This window comes from Erithacus rubecula (genome assembly GCF_903797595.1).
Source record: "Erithacus rubecula genome assembly, chromosome: 3".
Classification (NCBI taxonomy): domain Eukaryota; kingdom Metazoa; phylum Chordata; class Aves; order Passeriformes; family Muscicapidae; genus Erithacus; species Erithacus rubecula.
This window is the reverse complement of record NC_136689.1, coordinates 130,633,645-130,658,535: the sequence shown is the minus strand read 5'-3', so window position 1 is coordinate 130,658,535 and position 24,891 is coordinate 130,633,645. Positions and strand designations below refer to the sequence as shown.

The 24,891-nt window shown below is 36.8% G+C and overlaps 1 protein-coding gene across 1 annotated transcript in view; it reads left to right on the top strand.

Annotated features, from left to right (window-relative positions):
- Nucleotides 1–4,555: 4,555 nt before the first annotated feature.
- Nucleotides 4,556–24,891, top strand: part of ANGPT1 (angiopoietin 1) — a 147,746-nt gene continuing 127,410 nt past the window's right edge. Inside the window, exon 1 of the mRNA XM_079300957.1 lies at nt 4,556–5,228. Coding sequence (XP_079157083.1) covers nt 4,935–5,228 — 294 coding nt within the window. The 5' untranslated portion in view covers nt 4,556–4,934. The remainder of the gene's footprint in view (nt 5,229–24,891) is intronic.

The following is a 24,891-nucleotide window of genomic DNA, read 5'->3' as shown; positions in this document are numbered from 1 at the left end:
GGAATGAGACTAAATTCTACAGAAATAATCTATGTGTTTTGTCCCTGCATGCATAAGCTCAGATTGCTTTTGAATATAAGAACAATTTGATTTTCCCACATCATGAATATAGTGGTTTATAAGTGAATATAAGTGCAAGAAACATCTACCTCTCTCATGTGCTATCATATTGGAAAGAACCTAATAAAGCTTCTGCGTGAAACAAAATTCAGACTGCATCCAGCATAAACCATAGCTCAGATGTTTCTGCAAACCTCCATCTTCTTCTGAAAGCTGCTTTTTGCCACTCTGTTAATGCTCACAGCTGTTTACTGGTTCTCAGGTGTGAAATCAAGTGCTGGGAGAGCTGGGCTGGGCTGCAGTATGAGCACCCATCACCGTGTTCCTTTGAAGGAAGAGTCTGGCAAGCAGCATTATGTGGGTTCATGCCTTAAGCATGCACATGTGAGTATGCAGACTTGAGTCCTGAGGAGAAATCTATCTGTGATTACTTCCTTGTTCCCTGGAGAGCAAGGAAAGAAAGCATACAGGCATTGTATGCTGTGAATAAGTGGGGCCACCTCCACTGAAGTAACTGGAGAAGCACTAGCACATAACCAGTCAGAGTTGTGAGACTTAAGACCCCATTTTATTTGCTAGAATTTATATATGTAGAATGAGGTTCTTTGGAATGTGCTACACTAAGAATAAATATTCTGTGCTCTATGACTGGTTTACTGAGAGAGGAAATCTTGCTCATTATACCTATACTCAGAAGCTGCTCTTCTCTGATTTTCATATACACCAAGGAAGCTGAGTTGGAGTAATTCCAGGTACTGTGTGTGACATGATGCAACCTTATTGCAACTCATCTGCAGCAACAACATATACTGCAGCAGAAATGTAAAGAAAGATAAATAGATTTTGATTTCCCAGAATTTATAATTGAGCTCTGAGTATGCATATGTACTGGTAAAAGTCACTAAATTGCATTAATTCTAGATATGTAGAAACTAATATCATGTGAATGTAACCTTTATCTGGATGTTGAATTCCCATTTATTTTGCCTTGTAGAATTGATTACATAGTGGGCTACAGTGTTTTGCATAGCTGTTAAAGAAACGATGGATTTGAGGCTTTGCATGGTCTGGGAAGGAAGCCTCTGGATCCATCCCTTCCCTGTTACACAGAAGGAAAAGTTCAAGGAATATGAAACTAATAATTGTGTTAGAGGAAGTGGTCTTAGGAAAATAAAGAACCTTTTAAACACATCCTTACTTAGTTTCTGGTTGAGCAACTGTGCAATCCTGGGCAAATCATTTAGATTTTATCTGTAGGATATAATGTAAGATCCTGCAGAAATATCCACAGTGACTTTGACTGAACAGTGAGAACTATTTTTCCCTCATCTCACTGAAATTTTCAGTTCTTGAAAGCTGGGACATGTTGCATAAATCACATGGTTCTGGAATAATAAACTGTACATTTATCAAATCAGGTATAAGACACCAAACCACTGAAACTCTTGAGCAAGATGTTTTGTTTGGCTGATTGGTTGGTTGGTTTGCTTTTGAAAGAAAGAAGAAAACACTTTAATAGGAAAAGGGAACTTTAGAAAACAAAAACTTCTTATTTCTGCATTTGTTGTCCTTAGATAAAGTGGAATTCATTATAAAATTGCAGCGTAGAATTAAATGAAATAATCTGTAGATCTGGAAAAAAGATTTATTCACTATTGGTTATTGCACTTCTGCCTGTGTATGCAGGGAACCACAAGTGTGTCAGGGAGAAGTGTAAACTGAACCTGGCCTGGTTGGTTCAGTGTGTTTATCAACATGACTCTGCTGTGTGTTTAGGGAAACAGCAAGCTGACCTTGCTGGTCCCTGTGTTAAAGGACTGGGAATGTCTGTGATTCTAGTTAGGGACCCTGGTGATTAGCTCAAATTCTGGGATCTGCCAGGGTAGCCCTAAAGCTTGCTGAGTTTCTATGTAGCCAACAGAGCTGCTGCCATTTCAAGGAGCCCTTGAAAATATTTAAGTGCACCCCCTCACAGTTCATGAGTCCCTTTCTGTGCTTCTCAGCAGGCTAGAAAGGCTGCAAACTGGGAGTGACAGAATGGAGCCTGGGCTTCCAGACTCCTGCCATCCCTTCCTTGCCTCTGTGTGAGACCCCAGGTGTCTGGACACACAAGAGCACTAATCCTACAGCTCAGATGGGACAGTGCAGGAGTGGGAGAGTTGATTCTCTCCATCAAGGGAGCAGTGAGCTGGTAGGACATGCTCTGGATGCTCAGCCACATCTCCCTGCTGTGGCACCTGATAATGGCACATTGCCCCTGGTCCACCCATTTGGGGCCAGGGCTGGGGGGTCCGAGAGCCAGGTGCTGTGGCAGGGAACTAAGCTGGAGATGAACAATGTCAAAAATGTCTGGTAACTCTGCATGGTTCTTGAAGGTCTTGATGGATGTCATCCTCTGGAAGAAGGGGACAGAAAGGGGAAGGAGAAGCCACCACAAGCCAGCAGGAAGGGGCCATGTAACAGCAACAAAGGGAATCAGCTCTTCTGTGAAATCCTCATCTGAAAAACATCAATTGTAATTCTTCAAATCTCACTTTTCATATTTGCATGTGAATAAATCTGAATAAAACTTGGACATGGTTAAATGCTCTGCAAAAAATGAATGAGGCATTTGTGCAAATGTGTGTTCATATTTGAAATTATCAACTAAAAATCTAGGAAGCCTTTGTACACCCACCTTTGCTATCCCTCTTTCAGCTGCTCTGAGGCCCTTTCATAAAGTACTCTTTTTTACTTACAAGAAAAGCATGTATTGTTGCCATGTTTGTGCTCTGGTATTTTTGCTTTGCCTCAGAGGGAATAGCTGCTTTTTTTCTAACCCTTCAGCTCAGTGTCTGATCCTACACTTTTCTTCCCTTTTCATCTCTGATCTTAGATGAGCAAATATCTTAGAAATACATTTCACAATAATTGCAAAGACTGTAATAAACCACAGCAGCATTAGTTCAGGTGGTGGTGGAGAGTTATGGGAAGTCCTGTATGTGACGAAGAAAATAAACTAAGAAGTTGGTTTTCAGAAGCAGAAAAACAAGTGCTAAATTGGCCTGAACAGTTCAGAGGTGGAATGATATTCTGGTTTTGCTCAAAGCATTGATGATTTGCTTTTTGCTTTGCATTACTCCTTTTATCTCTCTCTCTCTCTCTCTCTCTCTTGGATATAGTAAAAATTTAAAGCAACATATGAATTTCTCTTTTTTTTCTATTTTATTGTAGGCAGTATTACTTTTTGGTTCAAATGCAGTGGTTTCTTTTCAGATGCAAGGTGTTTTGCAGTTTGAGTAGGGAGTAGGAATAGCTTCCACAGGAACAGAGCAGATGCCTGACTAAATATTGCAGGCTGTTCTTTTAGAATGACATTGCAGTTGTGATACAGGTCACAATTACATGAGCACAGAAGTGGTTTGCACTCAGTATTTGTGCAATTAGGTCTCCTTGATTTTTTATTTTTTTTTTTTTTAAGTAGTGCACTATTGCTATTTAGAAGACTACTTACTTTCATGGGAAGTTTTTTGCAAAGTGCCCCACATTAATTTTGGCTGATATTTATTTAACAATTTCACTAATATTCCAGTCCTGTTTATAATCATTATAAATGATTTTTTTATTTGTCTCTAGCAAATGCCAAAGGCATTATTTAAGATAGCAATGTCCTGGGCTGACTTTATGATGCATGTAACCCCAATAGCCTGTTATGATGTGCCAGGCTAGTGAATACATACAGTCCAAAAACCACAGGTTATGGGAAGTTTAAGCAGCTACCACAGACTTATTCTGAGGAAGTTGCCCCAGAGGAAGTTTCCACATGCAACAAGGAGTGCCTGTATAGCCCATACATACTTGCAAATTGGTGTTATGTATGTGATAACTATGCAGTGGTACAGAAGATAATCTAGTTTGGTCACTGTCTTTCATGGTTTTTGATTAGTTTTAATTAGTTACCTTACCAAGCACAGAAAATGATTGTCCTTCTGAACTACTTTTCGTGATTACTATTTGGCTACTCTAATTTCAATATATGATGTGAAACAGCTTTCTGAAAACTGTTAAAGAAACACAACTGTCTTAGAAAACTAGATAAACCTAGTTAGGGTTAAACAGAACTTTTTTTCCCTGTAAGTGTCATTTGCCCGACCCAGAATTCTTTAATAGAAACAGAGCAGAGCAGAACTGAAAGTATTTTTAATTTCAGTGCTTTGTATATTTACAGAGGGATTACAACAAACTTCTACACTTTATCTACATTTTAATAGGTCAGTGCGAACATATGAAGCGTATTAAGGTGGACTGACTTCCTCGTTGAAGGTAGGTGAATTCTCCCGGAGCCCCCAGCAGCTGTGTGCAGCAGGGGCTGGGCAGACATGGCTGAGGTCATGCATCCAGCAGTTTGTAAGATGATCCCTCTGCGCTGAGCCATCAGCCATCCTTAGCACAGGGGCGCACTCATACACGCATTCCTGTCAAGTCATCTTGTGAAAGGCTGCTTGCTTCCAGCTTGGCTTGAAAGTGCAACCTTAATAAAACTCACTGAAGCCTGAGAGAAAATAGCAGTTCTGCAGCAGATAGTGTAGGGGAAAGAGACTGGGATATGCATATGCAGCTGACTAAAGCAGGCTACATGCTGGACTGTAACAGAGAGGAAACAATAAATCTTAGCTACTATGCAATAAATATTCCCAATTTTAACTAAGGAAGCTATCCTCACAGTGAAATTTAAAAAAAAAAAAAAAAAAACAGTTTATCCGGGCTTGATTGCTAAAGTGTGCTGCTCTGCTCCTTTTCCCAAAGACTTTAAGAGAAATTAAGAACAAATTTAAAGAAAGAGGAAGAAAAAGTTTTTTTTTTTTCTTAAAGCGGGCAAGGAAAGCAGCAATACCATGTCAGTGTTCTTTTCCTTTGCTTTCCTGGCAGTGGTTGTGGCTCTGGTAGGCTGTAACCAGCGGCGGGGTGCGGAAGGCAGTGGGAGAAGGTTTAACCGGGTTCAGCACGGGCAGTGCACCTACACCTTCATCCTGCCAGAACAGGACGGCAGCTGTCGCGAAAGCACCACAGACCAGTACAGCACAAACGCTCTTCAGAGAGATGCTCCTCACGTGGAACAGGATTTCTCTTCCCAGAAGCTGCAACATCTGGAGCATGTGATGGAAAATTATACTCAGTGGCTGCAAAAAGTAAGTGTTTCTTTTTTTTTTTTTTGTTTCTCGCTAAATGGTTTTTTTTGGAGGATGTTTATGTTGTTCCAAGCTTTCATTAGTTTCTATGAGAACAGAGGTAGTAAGGATTGATATAGTTCTTGGCTGTGTAGGAGAGAAATGTTTTAGCCAGAGTGCACCCTTCCTAGGGACATTGCTTTTGGGAGCTGAACTTTCTTCACTTTACTGAAAGATGTGACTACTTAAGGCTTCTTTTCAAGAAACTATGTATGCATTTGAGTGGGAGAACACAAAAATCCTCCAGAGACTCTACTGACAGAACTTACTAAGTTCTTACAAGCTCTCCTTATAGTTCACAGATTCAGCTCAGATGTCATGCAGGATACCTGCTACTGTGACAGCAAAAGGGAGCATTAAAAAAATCAGCATTTAAGGGCACTGGGATAAGAATATCATTGTTCCTCCATAAAGAGATCCTGTAATACCATTCTACCTAGCTGACTGCTGGAAAGAAACAGAAAAATATATAGGCATTTATACTTCTAAAACTTCACTGTAAACATTTTTAACCATGTTGAATACACTGGTCTTGAAACAGCCTGTTTCAATTTGTGTTTATATATGTGCATTCTTTCCTAGAAAGGGGAAAATAAGTTTCAAGGTGTTGCAGTAACTTAATAGAAGTAATTACTTTTATGAAGTTGGGTCTGAAAGGCTTAAATTTGTGAATAATTTCACTCATATGAGCAGTCCCAGCCACCTTAGCATGATTACTCATGTGTGTAAAATTACATGCCTTGCACAGATGTTGTTCATACCTTGATAAAGAAAATACTATGGGGTAGCTGACCAGTTAAAATAAATAAACAGTCTGTGTATAGCTATTTGTGATATTCCCATTCACATTCTGCCATTTTGATCCGGCAAAACTTAGAAAATTGCACAACTGAGTGATGCAAGTAGTCATGTAATCTGGTACAAGAAAACTGCTGTATGTACCCATTTGAAAGATACACAATTTAACTCCAACACAAGTTCATACTAAGAATGAACATCTGTAAAACTCTAAGGAAGACTCTACTAGAAGGGACTTCATATTAGCATAGTTGCTGCTAACTCATTTATAAGTTTTGTTTCATCCTTACAGTATATAAGACATAAATATGTTAAAAAGCATATACAGCCTTCCCATCCCCCTAGCTCTAGTAGAATTTTAAGAGAGAATTTCCTGATTTTTTGTAAATTATTTGTTTTCGTGCATATTTGACCATAGCAAGAGAGAAAAAATTCTGTGTGGAAAATATAACCAAGCATTTAATTTTTAACTACTTCCCTTGTTTTTTAATGTCTTGTTCTGCCTTGGGGAATATAGGGCTGGAAATAAGAGGATGTTTTATATAGAGGAAAATAAATTATTTTACTGTGCCTTGGCAGGCTGAGACAAGCACTAAAAAGAGAAAAGTTGTTTTCTGTTTTTATAAACATATGATTTTACTTGAGGAAATTGCCTGCTGAATCATGCTTCTAAGGCTCAACTTATTCTGTGTTTGTCCACTAGAGACTGAACTAAGATCACTGTTTCACTGAACATGAGGAAATATGAGTCTCTGGAGTGTGAATGTCTGAGGGTTAGTCCTCTCACACTTCTGAGGGAAGTGATTAAACAGGTAGGAAGCCCAGTGAAAGGGGTTTATACTAGGACTGTTTTCTTCTACAATCATTGCAAAACTGGCTGAGGGCAGAACTATTCCCCTCCTCCTTTCCCTCCCAGCCCGCAACACCCTGCTCCCAGGGGATAGCATAAAACTGGGATTATGCATGTATCCCCATGTGTCAGTTTTCCTTGGAATGAAAGGACCTGTTTCTCTGTGTGAAGGACCATGTCTCACTCTGAACAAATGAGGCTGATGCAGCTCCTTTATAGCATCTCTGAATACTGAATTTGCTTTGTTGCTGTTGCCACTACAAAGCAGCCATAACTCATTTCCTTTCAAAACATGCATAGTGCTCAAGTGTCATGAATATATTATGTAGGTATCTCACATCTCATTTTTATACTCGGCATTTATTTTCCCCTTAAACTTCCTACACTAGACAGCATTTTACAATGCACCTGCTGTGAATGAACTAAAGAATAATTGATAGTTGCAGGTCTTTTACTGGAAAAGAATACTTATGATCAGAAATAAAGTTCAACGATTTTTTAAATAGTCTGACTTACTTAAAGGAGTTATGTTTATTACCTCAGGTAATATATGTAACTTTCAATAAAAATTTACATAGCAAATGTTTGGCAAAGTGAATTATCTTCTCAGCACAAATGCTCCCCTCTGATATTTAAAAAATACTGTGACATTTTGGAAGAATCGTGGCTTGCTTAAATTTTAATTTAAAATTGTTATTTAATATCCAAACTATCAGATTTTTAGAAGCAAAACACATATACTTTTCTTTAAAAAAATATTTTTTTTTTTCTTAAAACAAAATTGCTTCTTTGATGGTCTACAAGCTTGATTGTAGATAAAAATGCCCTTGCTTGGGGAGCCAATTAAAGGCAATTAAGGCCCAGCTTTGTCCATTATAATTTGCATATCTATAATCAGTGTAACTGGCGTTGGTTGACAAACCAGGGACATGGCAAAATGCTCTGCACACAAACTATGCGGAAGAAGATGACTTGGTAAACATTTTTTAGAGATTTTCCTAGAACTGTTTATTTTAATACCGGATAACTTTCCCCATTGTTTAAGCTTGGTTTTCATTTCTGCAATATGTTTATACTGATAGTTCAAAACAAACAGTTCATCACATTTTCTCTCTTGCAGTAACTGGCTGGCTCACGTGACACTGTTTGGTATTCAGCTGCAATGTCTAAGTATTGCCAAAGAGGAGTTAGATGAAATGTTATCATCATGTCTTGCTTAGGAAGCTGCTGCTGGCTTGCTGAATCACAGTGCTGATGGACACAGTGTGCATTCAGGATAGCTCTATAGATGAGTGTTCCATATACTTTTCCTCACATCTAAATGGTAGTAATAATTGTTATAATGGTAAAAAGTGAATTTTTCATGATCCACTCTTCTTTTTTCTTCTTGCTCATTATTTAAGCAGAGTACTAAAAAAGTATAAAAATATTCCTTAATAATAATAAACTATTAGAAGCTAACACATACAAGTATTACAAGAAAGTAGATATACTTAAACACACACACAAAAAAAATCAGCTTCATCTCATTTCCTCTTCTTTCAAAATGTCTGTGCTGTTATTTACCAGCTACAGCTGAGGAAGTATGAAATTATGGTCTTTATTCAGTCATTAAGGAGAGAAATTATGAGCAGTTTTTCTGGGATATCTGTAATCATTTGGTAGTCTAAAGTTTATTCTTAGAACAATTGTACTAAATTATTTTTGTGGCATTTTTTGTGGTCTTTGTTGACTTCCTTATTTTACAAGAGTAACAACACAAGTGCTCATGTAGGTTTTAAACAGGCAAGGGATCTAGGTTTTGAGGGGGACAGTCATTATGTAGAAACAAACTATTTTTGGAAAGACCAGTGTCTGTCACTGTGTGCTGTGGCTCCACTGAAAGTCTGCCATTTTGCAATCTTTACTATCAGGGTTTAACTACTTTTTTCTGCAATGAAATGTAAAATGATTATGTGTGTGAGTTTTGTCTTGGATATTATATGGTTTGCTGAAGATGGGAAAATCCCTTACATGTCACTGTGAAACAAATTAGTGGGATTTCTTAGTGTACCACTCAATGAGCAAGTATATATGTATACATAAAAGCAAGTATATATATATATGTATGTATATATAGCAAGTATATACAAAATCCACATTTAAGGAGTAAAAAATAACTTAATGGGAATAAACTGGCCCCAAGAAAATTAATGTTTGAGTGTAAATCCAAAATTGCTTATATACCCCCAAAAATGTATTGGCCAAAAATATGCTTGCTCTTCAAAGCTTTATTAGTCAAATTGCTCAAATTCTTGAAATATTCTGGTGTACCCACAAGAAAGAGGCAAGACATCAAATGTGGAAATGCCTGAAAGCTTTAGATTATTGGGGAATAATTTTGTTGGCAATTTTTTTTTAAGAAGCAGAAGAATCAGGGAATTAGACTGAGAGATAGTTTCTCATGTTGCCACATTTAATAGCAAATTACTTGAAAAAAATTTCCCATGCTTGGAGGAAAGGCTTTATCATTATGTTCAGTAGGACCTGAATGTGTTTATTTACAGTGATGACAGCCATAATTAGGCAATTTCTGGTAACAATAAAATATTACATTTATTAGTCATCAGAATTGTCCAACTGAGATGCCCAGTGGGAGATTTAATTTGGAGCACTGAGAGCTTTTCTAAAGGAAACTGAAATACAGTAAATGATATGTCATTTTGAGGGTGCTGAGAACTTATTGTTCCCATTCATGTAAGCAACCTATTCCACAGTGCTGTGTGCCCTGGAAAAAAAAAAAAAAAAAAAGACTGCCACCAGGGGGAAAGCAATAAGGTTGGTGTGTTAGGCCTGCATCATCCCACCCAAACTTAAAATTATAGGATCACTAAGGTTGGAAAAGACTTCCAAGACCAAGTCCAACCTTCACCCAAACATCACTACATCAACTAAATCATTGCACTAAGTGCTACATTCAGTCATTTCTTGAACACTTTCCTGGACAGTTGTGGTATTGGGTTACAACAGATAGTGACTCCACTAGCTCCATGGGCAGCCTGTTCCCATGCTTAACCACCCTTCCAGTGAAGAATTCTTTCCTGACATCCAACCTGAACCTTCCCTGGCACAGTTTGAGACCATTTCCTCACGTTTTGTCCCTTGTTGCTAGGGGAAAGAGACCAACCCCCACCTCACTACAACCTTTTTTCATGCAGTTGTGGAGAATAATAATGATTTAGTCCCCTTTTCTCCAGGCTAAACAATCTCAGCTGCTCCTCATACAACTTACCTTTAAACTCTTCACCAGCTTTGCTGCCCTTCTCTAGACCTGCTCCAGCCACTCACTCGAATTGAGTGGCCTGAAACTGGACACAGCATCCGAGGTGTGGCTTCACCAGTGCCCAGTTCAGGGCAATCCCTTTCCTAATCCTGCTGGCCACACTGTCTCTGGCACAGGCCAGGATGCCATTGGCTGTCTTGGCCACCTGGGCATGCACTGGCTCACATCCAGCTGCTGTCAACCAGCACCCCAGGTCCTTTGCTACTGGGCAGCTTTCCAGCCACTGTTCCCACTGCAGGGAGTTGCTGTGACCCAAGGGCAGGACCCAGCACTTGGCCTCGTTTAACCTCATACAGCTGGCCTTGGTTCATAGACCCAGCCTGTCCAGATCCCTCTGCAGAGACTTCCTACCCTCCAGCAGATCAACATTCTCACTCAACTTACTGCATTCTGTGAACTTACTGAGGATGTACTAGACCTCCTCAACCAAAAGTTCATTGAAAAGGTCATTAAATAGGACTGGCCCCAATACTGAACCTTGGGGACCACATGAGTGACTGGCCACTAGCTAGAAGCAGCAGCATTCACCATTCACTATGGCACTCTGGGCCCAGCCTTAGAGCCAGTTTTTAACCCAGCAAAGAGTGCACCTGTCCAAGCCATTGACTTCCAGCTTCTCCAGGGGAATGCCAGTTACCCAAATAGTTTTTTCTTTGCTGTGGGGAGTCTCATAGTTTTGTGTCATGGGACAGTAGCAAGCCCAGAGGAAGACACAGCTGTCTGAACTGTTCTGTGGAAGTCCCTGTTTCTCTTCACTGACCCCAGGAAAATCCTGAGCAGCTCACTTCCTGATTTAAATGCCTCAGTTAAGTGTGATGGATTTAAGATTTACTTCAGTCCATGCCTGGAGTATGGACTTCACTTGTGATTGCTAGGAAATTGTAAACTTTAAGTATTCTGATTTCTCTTTTCTAATACAGATGTAGTACTACTACTCAATTTCATAAGGCTGTTAGGGGGCTTATTATGTTATTTATTGTGTTGCTTTTGGAGTCTTTCTTGTGGAAGGTATTTTGTGCTCTTAAACAGTGTATGTATTATGATAATGTTTCCAATATTTATAGAAAATTGTGATATTAAAAATCTTTTGGAGGGAAATTGCTTTTAATATAAGTAACTAAAATAGTTCATAAAAAATAAGCAGATAAATACAATGAATATACATCTATAAAGCCAAGAATATCTTGAAGGTTGAAGTTGGCTAAAGAGATTGTGTCCTGCTTACAGTCAGAATGATCCTCGTTCTTGCAGAGTTTTCAAAACCCATCAAGCATCTGCTCTACCTGTATCCATCTGCAAGGGACTGAGTTTTATACAGATTCTCATGAAGACCAGCGAGGAATGTCTTGATATTCAGAGCTGCCATTAACAAAAAATTTTGGATAAACTTGTTGTTATCAAAACTGGGGTCATTTGCATGATCTATTGCAAGTAAACTCTGAAGGGTGAGGATACTGAACCATGTACTTGTATTCATCTTGATTTACAGTTCAGCTTAGTTCAGTCTTACTGTCTGTATTTGCAACAATTGCAGAAGGACGAGGCAGTAAATGAGGATTTTCTAAAACCAGTATCATGCAAGTTTGCTGTGAACTCATCTTTAACACCAGCAGCTCACGTGTCTTGAATAAACAGCCCTGGTGTAAAAGTCCTCCCAGTAGCATAAGAATTTCCTCTCTTATTAAGGGGTTGAAGTTTGATCAGGAAAAGGAAATTGAAATAGTTTTGTATTTCATAGAAAAAAAACTCTTTTCTTATGAAACAAGCTGTACTTTAACACAAGGTTATTTTTATGCAACCACATGTGCATATTTTAGAAAGTGTTATGAAACACTCCAGTGGTGAATATTCACTTGGAAGGGTAACTTAGAATGCCATAAATTGTTGCACATTTGCACTGAATTTTCATTAATATTTCTGCACAAAGATCAAGATTCACTTTTCATTGCCTTAGGAATCAGGTTAATCTAAGTGTAACTCACTACTCAACTGGGATAGGAATTCTAATCTGCCACTTGCACCAGTTTAATTATCCCTGTTTAAAACTGATGCAAATCAAACTAGCATAACTTTCTTGTCTAAACAAGACCTAACACTGGGTTACACACAAAACTGAACAAGTGTATGGTGCAGACAGTCAAAGCAAGACAGGTACAGCTGGAAAGATTCTCAAGTTACACTATATAAATGGTTTGCTTTCAGATTTAAACCAAACCAAGGCACCAAAAAAAAAAAAAAAATGTTTAAGATAATGCTGTAATTACTCAGAGGAAGCCATACAGAAAATCTGTATTCAAGGCCACAAAGGTGTCTGATTGAAGGAAATTTCTTATAGCTCCTTGACTAGCTTCTAGGAGGAGAAATTTAAAAAAAAAAGAAAAAAAGGAAAAAAAGGGTAAGAGTAAGAGAACTATGCTAATTTCATGGTGGAGTAGGTGTGTCTTTAGGGGAGGTATTTTAAAGGTATGTTATGTGATGGTACGTGATCAATCATATGATCTGCATTATTAATCCTTTCTTAAAGGAGAGAGGCTGGAAATCCATGCAAAACTTGGCAGTGGAAAATCTGTGTAGGAGAGCTATGCGTAAAAAATGGCTGATGAAACTCTCTAAGAAGTCTGCAGAATTTCTCTCCCCTCAACACCTCACCCTGATGCATGAGTGTGTCCACATATATTTACATGTTGATCTTTGGAGTGTTTGATGTTAAAATACTTGGAAATCTGTTTTTACGTATTGTGTCTTAAATCCATTCGCATATTTTATACCAACGTACCTCCTGTCAATCTGTTGCTCTCCTCAAACTGACCTGTTGGCTTAAAAAAAAATTGGTAGGAAGGTGAAACCTTGTTTGTTGTACAGGCATTAATTCTGTGTGAACAATTCCCCAACTGTATTGTGGAAAAAAATATTTTACAAAAGCGCTTCTACTTTTGTCCCTTCCACAATGCATATGAAACAGGAATGTTCATATATTCTGGAAAAAATATTGGACTTTTCTTCTCCCCATCCCAGGCACGTTTCTGTGCTTACATGTACATATGCTGTAAGACAAACCTGATTGTGCTCTGGGTATGTATGACATCTTTAACAGAAAACAGCAGAGGTGTACAGATATAACTTTTCATCACTTCTGGGGATTTTTTTTTTTTTTTTGTAAATTCTTGCCATTTGTCATGTTTTCTCTAGTTGTCATGCTTCAAATAGAGGTACCAGGCATGCCTTCTGACATAGGAATGCATGTAAACAACAAAAATTCATTTTTTCCTGTTAGCTGAATTTTCTTCTGGTTCTGTTATGTCTGAGAATTTGGGTACTGGTATTATTCCTGCTCCTCTTGTACCATGGAGGCTTGAGAGATTACAGTAGAGATAGGATAAACTCTGAGCATTCCTGCCAGGATGGAATTAAGACAAGACTAGAGAACTGTGGGAGAAAATTGGGAGCATGAGAGGACAACCTTAGAAGGCAATTTGTCTGTTTTTGCAGCATGGATTCTTTCACACCAGAACACAGAAGATCACATTGCTGCTAATCAATTTTGAATCTAAAATATTATTTCTGCTGCAGTCTGGTGTGCCGTTTATAGACTGATCCTGCCTTCTTTCACATCTGAACTTCCCTTCAAGGCTTTCTGTAAACAATTGATTTTTCTTGAAAGACATTATTTAAGTTTAAAAATTTAAGTCTTAGGGATAACACTGTTAGCAGGTCAGACTTTTAGTTTCCTGATCTGTAATCCAATCTAAAATTGCAGAGGAACTTGTAAGGTTTCAAAGAGAAAAGCACTGAGTTTAAGGCAGGTGAGGGCTCCTGACCACCATTTTAAGTGTTGCAGCAAACTTTGAGTCATTACCAAAGGCTATTCATTCTTTAAAGTGAGATTCTTATGTCCTAGTTGTAGGTGAAAAAAAAATCTGATTCTCGATATGCAAATTTAATATTTTGAGATGTATTTTAATTTTTCACCTTTAATACACTCCAAATCCACAGAACATATTTTAAATACAAAAATCAAAGGAGAAGTCCTAGTACAATCTCTAATAATTTAGTTGTTAAGTGATAATTTTCTTTGGTTTCTTTTTCTAGGAAATCTATTGAATGAATGTTTGAATCTGTATTAAACCACTCATTGTTCTATTTAAAAGTGCTGATTTTCACTTTCATACATTCAGCTTTGAGTGCCTTTAGTGGTATTTATTTTCTGGTAATTTTAGTTCTTATGCAGAAGTCTTTTGAAGGGAAGATAACTGTATCAAATAAATCTTTTCCTTAAAACTCTGCCATCAGTTCAGTGTGTGGGTAACAGTGAGGGTGAATTATAGGGTCAATTACATGCCTTTCTTGTCTCACTTGTGAGTCATGCATTTGAGCCTCAAAAAAGCAAGGATTTTCAAATATCAGAGCACTATTCCTAAAAAAAAGTTGTTTTTTTTTTTTAAATTGGAAATCCTGTGTAGAAATAACTAGATATTTCTGAAATCTCAGAGAAACGCTTCATATAAAATCTATTTCCCTGAAGTCTCCTCCAATACCAAAGAATTCAAGGAAGACTGCTGCAGCTTTTCAAAAATTGGGCATTCATATGAAGATAGTAGAAACAGAAATGAGGATTTAGGATAACTTCCTTTATCCTTTAAGTATATTTATTTGTGTCATAGTTAAATATTTACCCTTCCCAGTCTTAATTCATCAGGAAATTCCAGTAGCCTTCTAGGCCACATCAGCAAGTCAACACAGCAATGGGAAGCCCCCAAACCACGGTTTGGTGCTGTGCCTGGAATTTAGAGGATCTGCTTGGAAGGAAAATTGCTCAAAGAGATGATCTAATCTCTTCCTGAATGAACTATTCCCCTTTGTTCCTTGGCTAAAACTTCATACTTCACTCTGTGTGTGACTTACCACAGTAGAGATAAATGGTCAAGGGCCACCTATCTTTCCTGCGTCACTTCTATCCTGTCAATGGGAAAGGCCATCAATGCTCTGCTAGAAGGTTTTTCTGTGTTGCTATTTTCGTGTGGAGGAGATATGGACTGCAAAATTCTTTATCACTTTAGCCTGTGAAATACAGAGGTGATGATTAAGGTTGTTTCTCTTCACATTTTTCTTGAGTGATCCAGTTTGATCTCTTGGCTTTTCTAAGAATTCTAGCAGATGCAATAAATATTCTTTTGTATATTCCTCTGACATCATTGACCTCCATGACATCCCTCAGCTCAACCACTAGAGTCTCTGTCTTCAAAAGAACTATTTGTACCTGTTACAATACCAAAGTTTTATACAGGGAAGCAAGACAACTGTATTTGCAGAGGCAAACAAGGGAAGAGGAGTTTGCCACGTACCACAAGGTTATTGTTAAATTATAATTACAGCAGAATTAATTCAATAATAATTGGGAAACAAAAAAAAAAGTCTTGATCAGCTTAATGACCCAATTTCTAACTGTGGACTATCAGTCTAGGAGAGTTAGCTTGAGGAAAGAGTAAGGGACCTAGAGAGATATTGAAAAAGCTAAATATAGGTGGGAAATGAGGGTGGTGCTTCAGAGCATGAAGTCTGTTGATTTGAGGTTGATAGAAGATTTGATTAAAAATTCCTAGGAAGTATAAATGATACAATCACAAATTTACACACCTTGTCCTGATGTGACAGAAAAGACTGAGAAATTACCTTGATATACAGCACTATGTTCAGTAAAATATCCTGATACAATGCAGATATAAACTGTTTACTGGTGTGGCCCTACCAATGTCATAATACTGCATATTTCAGTAGTTGTACAACCTGCTGAAGAAGAATTTAACATAGACAAAATAAGATCTTCCTTTTTTTAAAAAAGAATGGGAAAATTATTTTTCTAAATTTAATGATACAAGAGTGAGTAATAGAAGATGCTCAGCAGCATGTTTTAATAAGGAAATTAGAAATTCTCCAAATTTTGCTGGTTATCAAGGTGTATCTAAAATGAAGATGATCCCAGGCTGAAATGCTGAATGGAACCCAAACGCCATGTGGGGCATTACAGGTTGTAACTAATGTGTCACTTTGTCACCAGGAATGCCCTTCCAGCCATTATTGATAACCTCATAAGTAGTGCTTGTGTTTGCTGCTTATGACCATTAAATGAAGAAACTGTTTGCTAGCATTAAGCAAGCACCTTGGGCAGTTTGTGATGATGAGCTAGAGGTCAGGAATACTGGAAAGGCATTTGCCCAAATTTGCCAACTTTAAATTTTGCAAGATCTAAGAACTTGACCCCAAGTGCACCAAGGGTCCTATTTTGAGTTGTTGTACCCAAATGTTTCATGAAGTAAGCTTTAACCCAGAAAAATAAATTGTTTAAATTTCATCATTGGACTGTTAGCACAAGAACAGCTACTTTTCACAGACTTCAACAAGAGGTAGAACTGAGTTGGAATTCCTCTGTTACACTGAACAAGCATATGTACATTTTATTCTTTTGGATAAATGGGTGAGAATGAGAAGTCCGGAGACTTTTTACAGAGAACATTGACACAAAAGTACAAAAAAAACCCCAAAAAACAAAAAAACAACAAAAAGATAATTATTATTCCTTGTACAGTTTACCAAAAGAATATTTTGTCATTAATTACCTTTCTTTTTCCAGTGGATGATAGCCCTCATAGCACACACTGTACAAGCCACTACACAGAACAGGAATAAATGTAATGTTTAATTGTTTATTCAACATACTGACTTTTATATATTGACTTTTAAAGTGAAATGGATGTAGCAACATTAAAAAATAATTATAAAATTAAACACAGACTGAAATAAAAAAAAAAAAAAAAAACTGGTCAAGAATTCAGTTTTTTGAAGCTAGGATTAGTGATTATATTTCTTTAATGATAAACCAGTAAGACAAACAAAGCATTTGTTATGTTCTACCTTAATGCCTCCCACAAAAAAACCTGCCTTAAAAACCCTAGAAATAGAGGGGAAAATGAAAAAGAAAAAAGCTGCCTTGACCCAGGATTTAGTACTCCTACGCATCTTGGAAACATCTAGTGATTTGGCCACTCACCCCCTGGGGTATTTCCTAGAAGCAGAATTGAGCAAGACTGAAAATGTTTTTGTTGCACTGTTATGGGCATGAAAATAAGACATGAATTCTTTATCCATAAAATATGTACCAAGTGTGGCATCTTTTTTCATGTGTATTTTTAAAGACTACTTCAACATTTTTATTCATTATTTTCCTAACAAAAATCACACAAAGCTCCTGAAATCATGATCAAAACTCTGGTTGTTCATCAGTAGAATTAGTCTTGTTTGGTTTTGCATCTTTTTTTGTTTATTTTTTTCTCTGGGCTATAACACCATGATGGGACACCAAAAATGTGTTTTAGGGTAAATTTCCCATTTTCATTATTCTTAAGCTTCAAGATGACACCTCAGTGTTAGTTCTACCAGTATGGTTTTGAACACTGTTGTGTTTTCACTTCCATAGCAAAATCTTTCTGAAAGGCTATAAGAAAGCTGAAGCAAGACAATTTTAGAATACTACTCATAAGGCAATACAAGCTTTATATTTTGAGTCATCCTAAGTTAGAGTTGCTCAGTGTTTTTTCTATCATAACAAATATTAATTTTGGTTTTGCTTCTCTTAGGCTTAGCCTGGCATTGCTATTATATTTTCCAGGTGTTATCATGAGATCTTACCAAAAAGTCAACTCGAAAAACTACTACTTTTCTATGGGAACATAAACTCAAAGGAGGTTTTCAACACAGTCCACAAACCCAAACTATTATCATTAAAGATTCTCAAGAGGGTTAGAAACTGAAAAAAGGCTTTTGACTCTCACTTGGAATGTGATGTTAGTGAATTCATATGAAGCTTGGTCTGATGCTACTCACAGTGAATCAGCAGGAAAAAAACTAAGCTCAATTTCTATTTAGAAAAGGGGTTTTCCTAACCTCAGGCCCACCCAGCTTAAGCTGACTCCTTTGTTCTTCTCTTGTCACTTTCAAAAGTGGCAGAATTTCCAGGTTACCTTTTGATAGCAGCTGTCTGTGTTCATCTACATCAAAATGTTTCTGCCCTAACAAAAGGGGATTTCTCTCCAGTAAGAGACTGACAGACCTCAGCACTGTCCAGGCAAACCTATTTGGCAGAACAGGAAATTCCCACATGGTCAGGAAGAATTTTAAAGGGTTGGAGTGGAATGTTGCAAAATACTAGCCTGGCACCCATGGAGACTGAAGTATTTTATTTATAGAAAATAACAAGCAAAAAAATGAATGACATGCTTCCTCACAATATGCTCTACAATCATTGCATTGTGTCAAGATAAATTTGTGGGGTACCACATCAACATATGAAATGATAGCATGGTCTCTATCCCCAGCCAGTTCTTTCTTCCACATGCCTAGAATGATACCAAGTAACTCTGTGAGCAGTGGCAGTTTTCTAATAATGGAAGACAAAAAACCTCCAAAAAAACCACAAAATCCCCCACTGTTAAAGCCCTGGAACAACAGCATGAGACAGAAATCATGTAGTCACTGGCACAAGTGGAATAATCCAATATCAATCTGTTGTAGTTTAAAGAAGAGTACTCAAATCCAGGCTGTGAGAAGGAGTCAAGCTCAGATTTTTTTGTTAATTTGAGGATAGGATTCAGTATAGCTTTTATTATGGATACAGTCTACTCCAAACACTCTCCAGATCTGAAGGGGGATCATGGGGGATATCTCATGAGAATAATTTTATAGAGATATTTTCAGTATTTCAGTATTTCAGTATTTCCTTTCTATTTCATGTCAAAAATAAAACAATAAACAAAAATAAAACAATAAAACAATTTTGCGTACCCTTTTTTTTCACCATTTTTCTTTTCAGTCCTTTAAAACACCACAGAGGAACTGAGATACTTGTTGAAACAGAAGCACTCAAAATAATCAGGCAGATTATCTTAATTTAAACCAATCTTGGTTATATCTGGCATCTAGTTTTCAGTGAACATTTTAGTCATTTTTTGTGTTTCTATTGCTGAAGCCAATCAGGAAATGGTTTAGGGAATTTAATTTTTAATACTTTAAAATAGAAAACTCTTCAAACTCCTGAAATAGAGGGTCTCCAATCTGAGGTCTTGAGACCACAGGTAACAATAGCCGCATGGCACAGAGCAACTGTAAACCAAAATGCTGTTGTTTCCAGTCAAGAGGTTAAAATTCTTAAATAATGTCATCTTTCTCTTTTTTTATTAATTTATTTATAAATTAATCTTCATTTTCTTTTAGAAATTCGAGTTTTTTCAAGAACTGAAAGAAATGTAATTGGAAAATATTTTCCTGCTGATAAGATCAGCAGATTGATTTTTTTTTTTCACATGAGTTAATTAGCCAGCTAAAAGTTATTTTTCTTAATTAAACCAAAACCCAGGACATTGGAAGAAAAGTTACAAATAGTTCTCTTTGAACTCATATGCCTCTAGTTCAGTGGGGACAGTTTGCATGATCTTTTCTACATCAACAACATTCCACATGCATATTCTTTCTATCTTCTTCAAGTAAAAAAAGGAACTGCAGAAGCAACTGATTCCAGATAAACGGGAGGACACCAAAACAGTGCATCCCTTTTCTTGCTAGAAAATATATCCATGTACTGTGACTGTACACAAATATTACATTTAGGCTTCTCCTTCATACACCAAGATAATATCAGAATCTGATCCTGCTCTCACCCAAGTTAGCCCTAAGGCAGCCACTTTGTAGAACTCTGCTGGTTTTATCAATTGAACACGTGATAATATTGCACTTTTTGTTTAGTGATATACTAGAAATTCATGCGGGGATATTAGAAAGATTGAATTTTTGGTGTTGGAAAGGACCTTAAAGACCATCTGGTTCCAACCTCACAGTCACAGTCAGGTACATCTTCCACTAGACCAGTTTGTACAAAGCCACATCCAACCTGGCCTTTGACATTTCCAGGGATGGGGCAGGCACAGCTTCTCCAGGCAGAGATGCTCTGAAAACCAGGGGCACTTTTCTTCCTGAACTTGCTGGAACCTGTGTGTCTTGTTTGATGAGGTTATATGTCTTCCCTCTGGTTTCTTATGACAAAGATGTCTTTTCATTCCATATGCCAGTCACCAAGCCCACATACACTTCAGTTTTCTGCATCTACACTGCAGCACACTAAGAAAAAAAATCTTTCTGTGAAGGTCACCAGATAAAATTTACAAAAAATAAGGGCTGCTTGAACATCCCTCCCCATAAATGACCTCTCTGCTTGAATTTTTAACCTGCTCATATTTTTAAGCTTATGTTATGTTTGGTAACAACTGAGGAAATTAATTTCTGTGATTCTTTTGTGTAGTGCTTTTTGAAAAATTGTTTATTAACTAAAGATATGGTTTCCAAACAAAGTATGACTGTTATTGCCATTGTTTGGGATACCTTTTGTGCATTGTAATAAAATACTTCTTAAATCCAGAAATTTTTCTACAGTATTACTACATGGAAGCAAGTCATGCAGTTTTTCAGCATTTCTTTTTATTACGGAATGTAGATAAAAGTCCCTTGTCCTTCATAATTTATGACAGCTTAATAATATGCATTAAATGCAACATAGTGGAACATGAACACCTCCTTTCTTTTAGCACAAATGAAATTCCATTGCAATAAACATTTACAGGATTTGGAGCTTAGAACAAAGTGTACAAAAATGTGGACAAACTTGCAAAGAAAATATTGTAATGATGATATTTCAAATTACTGGAAATGGTTTACTTACGTTTTCTGGTATAAAGATTCTAGCTATAGAAGTACCAGCTGTAGTGATGTCAAAGGCCAAACTCAAGAAATTTCAGTGCATCAAGGCTGCATATCTAACTCTGCTGGTTATATTTCTGGCCCTATGAAACATGCAGTGTTACTTCTGTAAGTTCCATGCATATGTCTATTATAGCTCTGTTCAATATTGATAGAGACTCCGTGGTTGCTTTACAGTCCTGCATTCGTTTTTTAAAGAATAGCAACAATTGATCATACTACTACAACCTTTTGTGTTGAGGATCCCAACACATTTAGAAATGTATAAAGCTTCATAACACCCAGAAAGCTTAGAGATGGCAGTAATTTCCTTATTATTACCCATTGGAAAACCCAAGGTACACAGCCTACAAGGTGATGTACCTTTAGGCACTTCAGAATCCTAAGTACAGCCAATAATAAACCAAGACCTGAGGTAGCTCCAGTTTTTATATAATATCTATCAAAATACTCCCCTCTAATACAAGATAGGTAAATATCCAACTTCTCTCAGGTTTCTCCTCCCACTGCTGTCAAAAAATTTGGGCTTTGTGGGCTAATTTAATAACTGATGTAAATCTACACTGCTCAACCAATGTTACTGGAATGGTGTCAGTTTAAATCAGGTAGGCTTCTGTATGCTCATGCTTGCACTAAAACTGTTTCCTTTTCTCATTCAGTTTCTAAAATGACTGTTTTTTGTATTTCTGAAGAGATCAGCCCTGCTCACACAACTTGATGTGCAGAGGAGCAGGGCTGTGGAGCAGCAACAAATCCTCCGCAACACCCATGCATGGAAATATCAAACCATTTGACATCTGTTTATGTTTGTCAGATGACACATGCAGAAAGACAAGCCAGTGAGAAAAGCACGCAATGCTGAACAGAGAGATCTGACTGGAGCTAAGGAAGGAGAGATTCTGACCTATGGAAGAAGGGCCAGACCACTCAGGAGCACTACAGTGATGTCATGAGCTTCTGTAGGAAGAAAACTAGAAGGGCCCAAACACAACTAGAGCTTAATCTGGTCACTGCTGTAAAAGACAATAAAAATATTACTGGAATATTACTTTAGTAGCTAGATCTGTTGGTTTTGGGAAATGATTGAGTCACCATCCCTGGAGGTATTTAAAAAGTGTAGATGTGGTGCTTAGGGACATGGTTTAGTGGTGGATTTGGCATTGGACTTCTCCAGCCTAATGATTCTATGATCCTATCACTATGAATAAAAGAGATGAGTTTGTTGCAAAATGATTGCACAATATGACCATCTTTAAAGGGATTAGTCTCTACACAAAGTTTTGGATCAAATTTTTCAACACTCTCCTACTGTTTTATGATGCATATTTTTTATCACAGTGTGATAAAAAATCATTCATTGGAGAACAAATAACTATGGAAGTATGGATATTTAATTGATTTTTAAAGTGAGTGACTTCATGTTACCACTTATTTGACTTAGCCCATATGGTGTGAATTTTCAGACACAGCAAGCAAAGCAGTGTGTTTTTATATATTGTGTGCATATTTCCAAATTTACAATTCTGTGTACTATTTTATCTGATTCTTCATATATGTTCACATATGTTCACATATTCTACTGATGGTCTTAGAAAAGTTGTGTTCATGTAAATGTTTAGAATAGCATACTTTGGTTTGATTTACAGTTTTTCAAATGTCTTCTAGGTAAGAAGTTTAGCCTGTTAGGTCAAACCACTGTCATCTCTGTTGCATAGCATGTAAGAGAACAATTTATTAAAATATGTGAAATTACATAAGAACAAGCAGGTTTGACAAAAATGTTAAGGAATACCAGCAGTGAACACATTACTGAACTATTCTGTAGTAAACATACCAAATTTTTGGTAGGAAGAAGGAACTATAAGAAAATTTCAAGAAACAATGTTATTATGTCTGAAAAATTGTGGACTACATTTCAACTAAAGAAAATTAGCAGGTCTACTATCAATACCTCAAATATTCCTTGCAACAGAAAAAGCAGCTTTTTTGGGGCTTCAGGGATTACCTATATTTTTATAACCTTCTTTATGTTAGCAGGGCTATGGAATGTTAGTTTGATTTTTATTCTTTCTAGTTCTGCTTATTGGAATATTTACTGTTGTTGTTCTGTTTCTGTTTACCATAAATTAGTACAGCATCACTGACTTCAACAAAATGTAACTAGAAGCAGAACAGGCATTGTTTTCTTTTGCATATGTACACATAATTTTGAACATATGGTTCCAAGCATATTTTCGAATTAAGTTGTCACTAACTTCAATGAATGCTTGTTATAATTTTTTTTCCTGCTTTTATGTTTTGCATTTGTTGCCCAAGAGATTCATAGCCATCTGCAAGACCCCTTCTTTGGGCAACACCCTAAAAGAAATAAAAGAAAGCAGCTAGAAATGAGGGCATCCAAACACAATTAGGTTCCTTGGTACAAAGGGCTGTGCTGAGAAGCAAACCTGAAAAGAGGTAAATACAATTCAAATTAACAACTGCTACTAGCAAAGGAGATTTTGATAGTTACTAAAGATGAGCTTTCATGTGAAGGTAGTCTAACTTCTGGTGATACCACTTTTCTTTCAGATACTCATCATTCATGGGACAGGCTGAAAAATTTACATTTACTCTTATTTCAACACATGATTCAAAGAAAGTTTGGCATTAAGTACCCCTTTGGCACAAGATAATCCTTTAAATGTATATAATATTTTCATCTTCTAGTTATGATTAAGAAATATCTAAACTGTATTAGTTGAGCACATTGTCTTAAGGAATATGATGCAAAAAGTGTTGTGTCCCATCTAGGAATTGACATGTTCTGTAGAAGAAGGATATTGAATTGAACTGAAAACATCTGCAACTTTGACAGACTTAAAATATATTTTGGAAGAATCATTTTACCACATTTTGTTTATTATTTATTGTCACTGAATCTACTTATACTGACTTCAGAAAGAACATTAGCTAACTGCATTACAAATGTGAAAAGACATCTGTCTTCAAAAAGTCTGGCTTGGTTGAAAGTGGGTATGATGTTAAAGTAATGAGAAATCATATGTCAGAGTGTGCTGTTCAACTATCCTGTTAGAAAACCTATCTGTATTTTTACCTAGTGATAGTGAAAATGGAGATATAACAATAATTTTGATTAAAGCAGGAACAATTTACATGTATTCATCTTACTAATACTAACCCCTTTTGCTTTGAGGGCAAAGTATACCTCTCAGTAACAAAACTTTAATGTAACAGGATTTTCTTTTGTCAGTAAATAGTATTCTCAGTCTATCAGCTTTGGTGGAATTAATAGAGTGATTTAAATCTTGAATTTCCTAATTTACATCTCAAAAGGTTATATAGCAGTAAGAAATGAAGACATACTGAGCCTAAGCACCTCAGCTGAATATCCTGAAAATTGGTGGATGAAGAAAGAAACTAGAATTTAAAGATAGGAAGGCAAGTTATTTATTATTGAAAAATCTTGTCTGGAATTTTTTTGCCTATTTCTATTTTCAAAGTAAAATAAGCATGTCACTTTTAGTTTGTTGTCAGTTTAATGCTCCATACTTTCAATCATCACAATAGCACTTTCTGCACCTGTTTATATAGAATGAGAGAAGAATTTTACAGAGTTCTCTCTCTAATATTTTAATTTTTTTAAAACTTCAACTAATAAATATCGCATTTTATGACAGGAGCTTCCATTTCTAGATGCTAAATAGCCATCTGTCTCCACAATCTTAAAAAAAAAAATATTAATAAAAAACTGCAAAAAAAGTTTATTCATTTTTCAGGCCATACTTGGATTACCTTTGATTTTGAACATTTACATCACCAGCTCATTGTCTTGTTTCTTTATTTCTTGTACT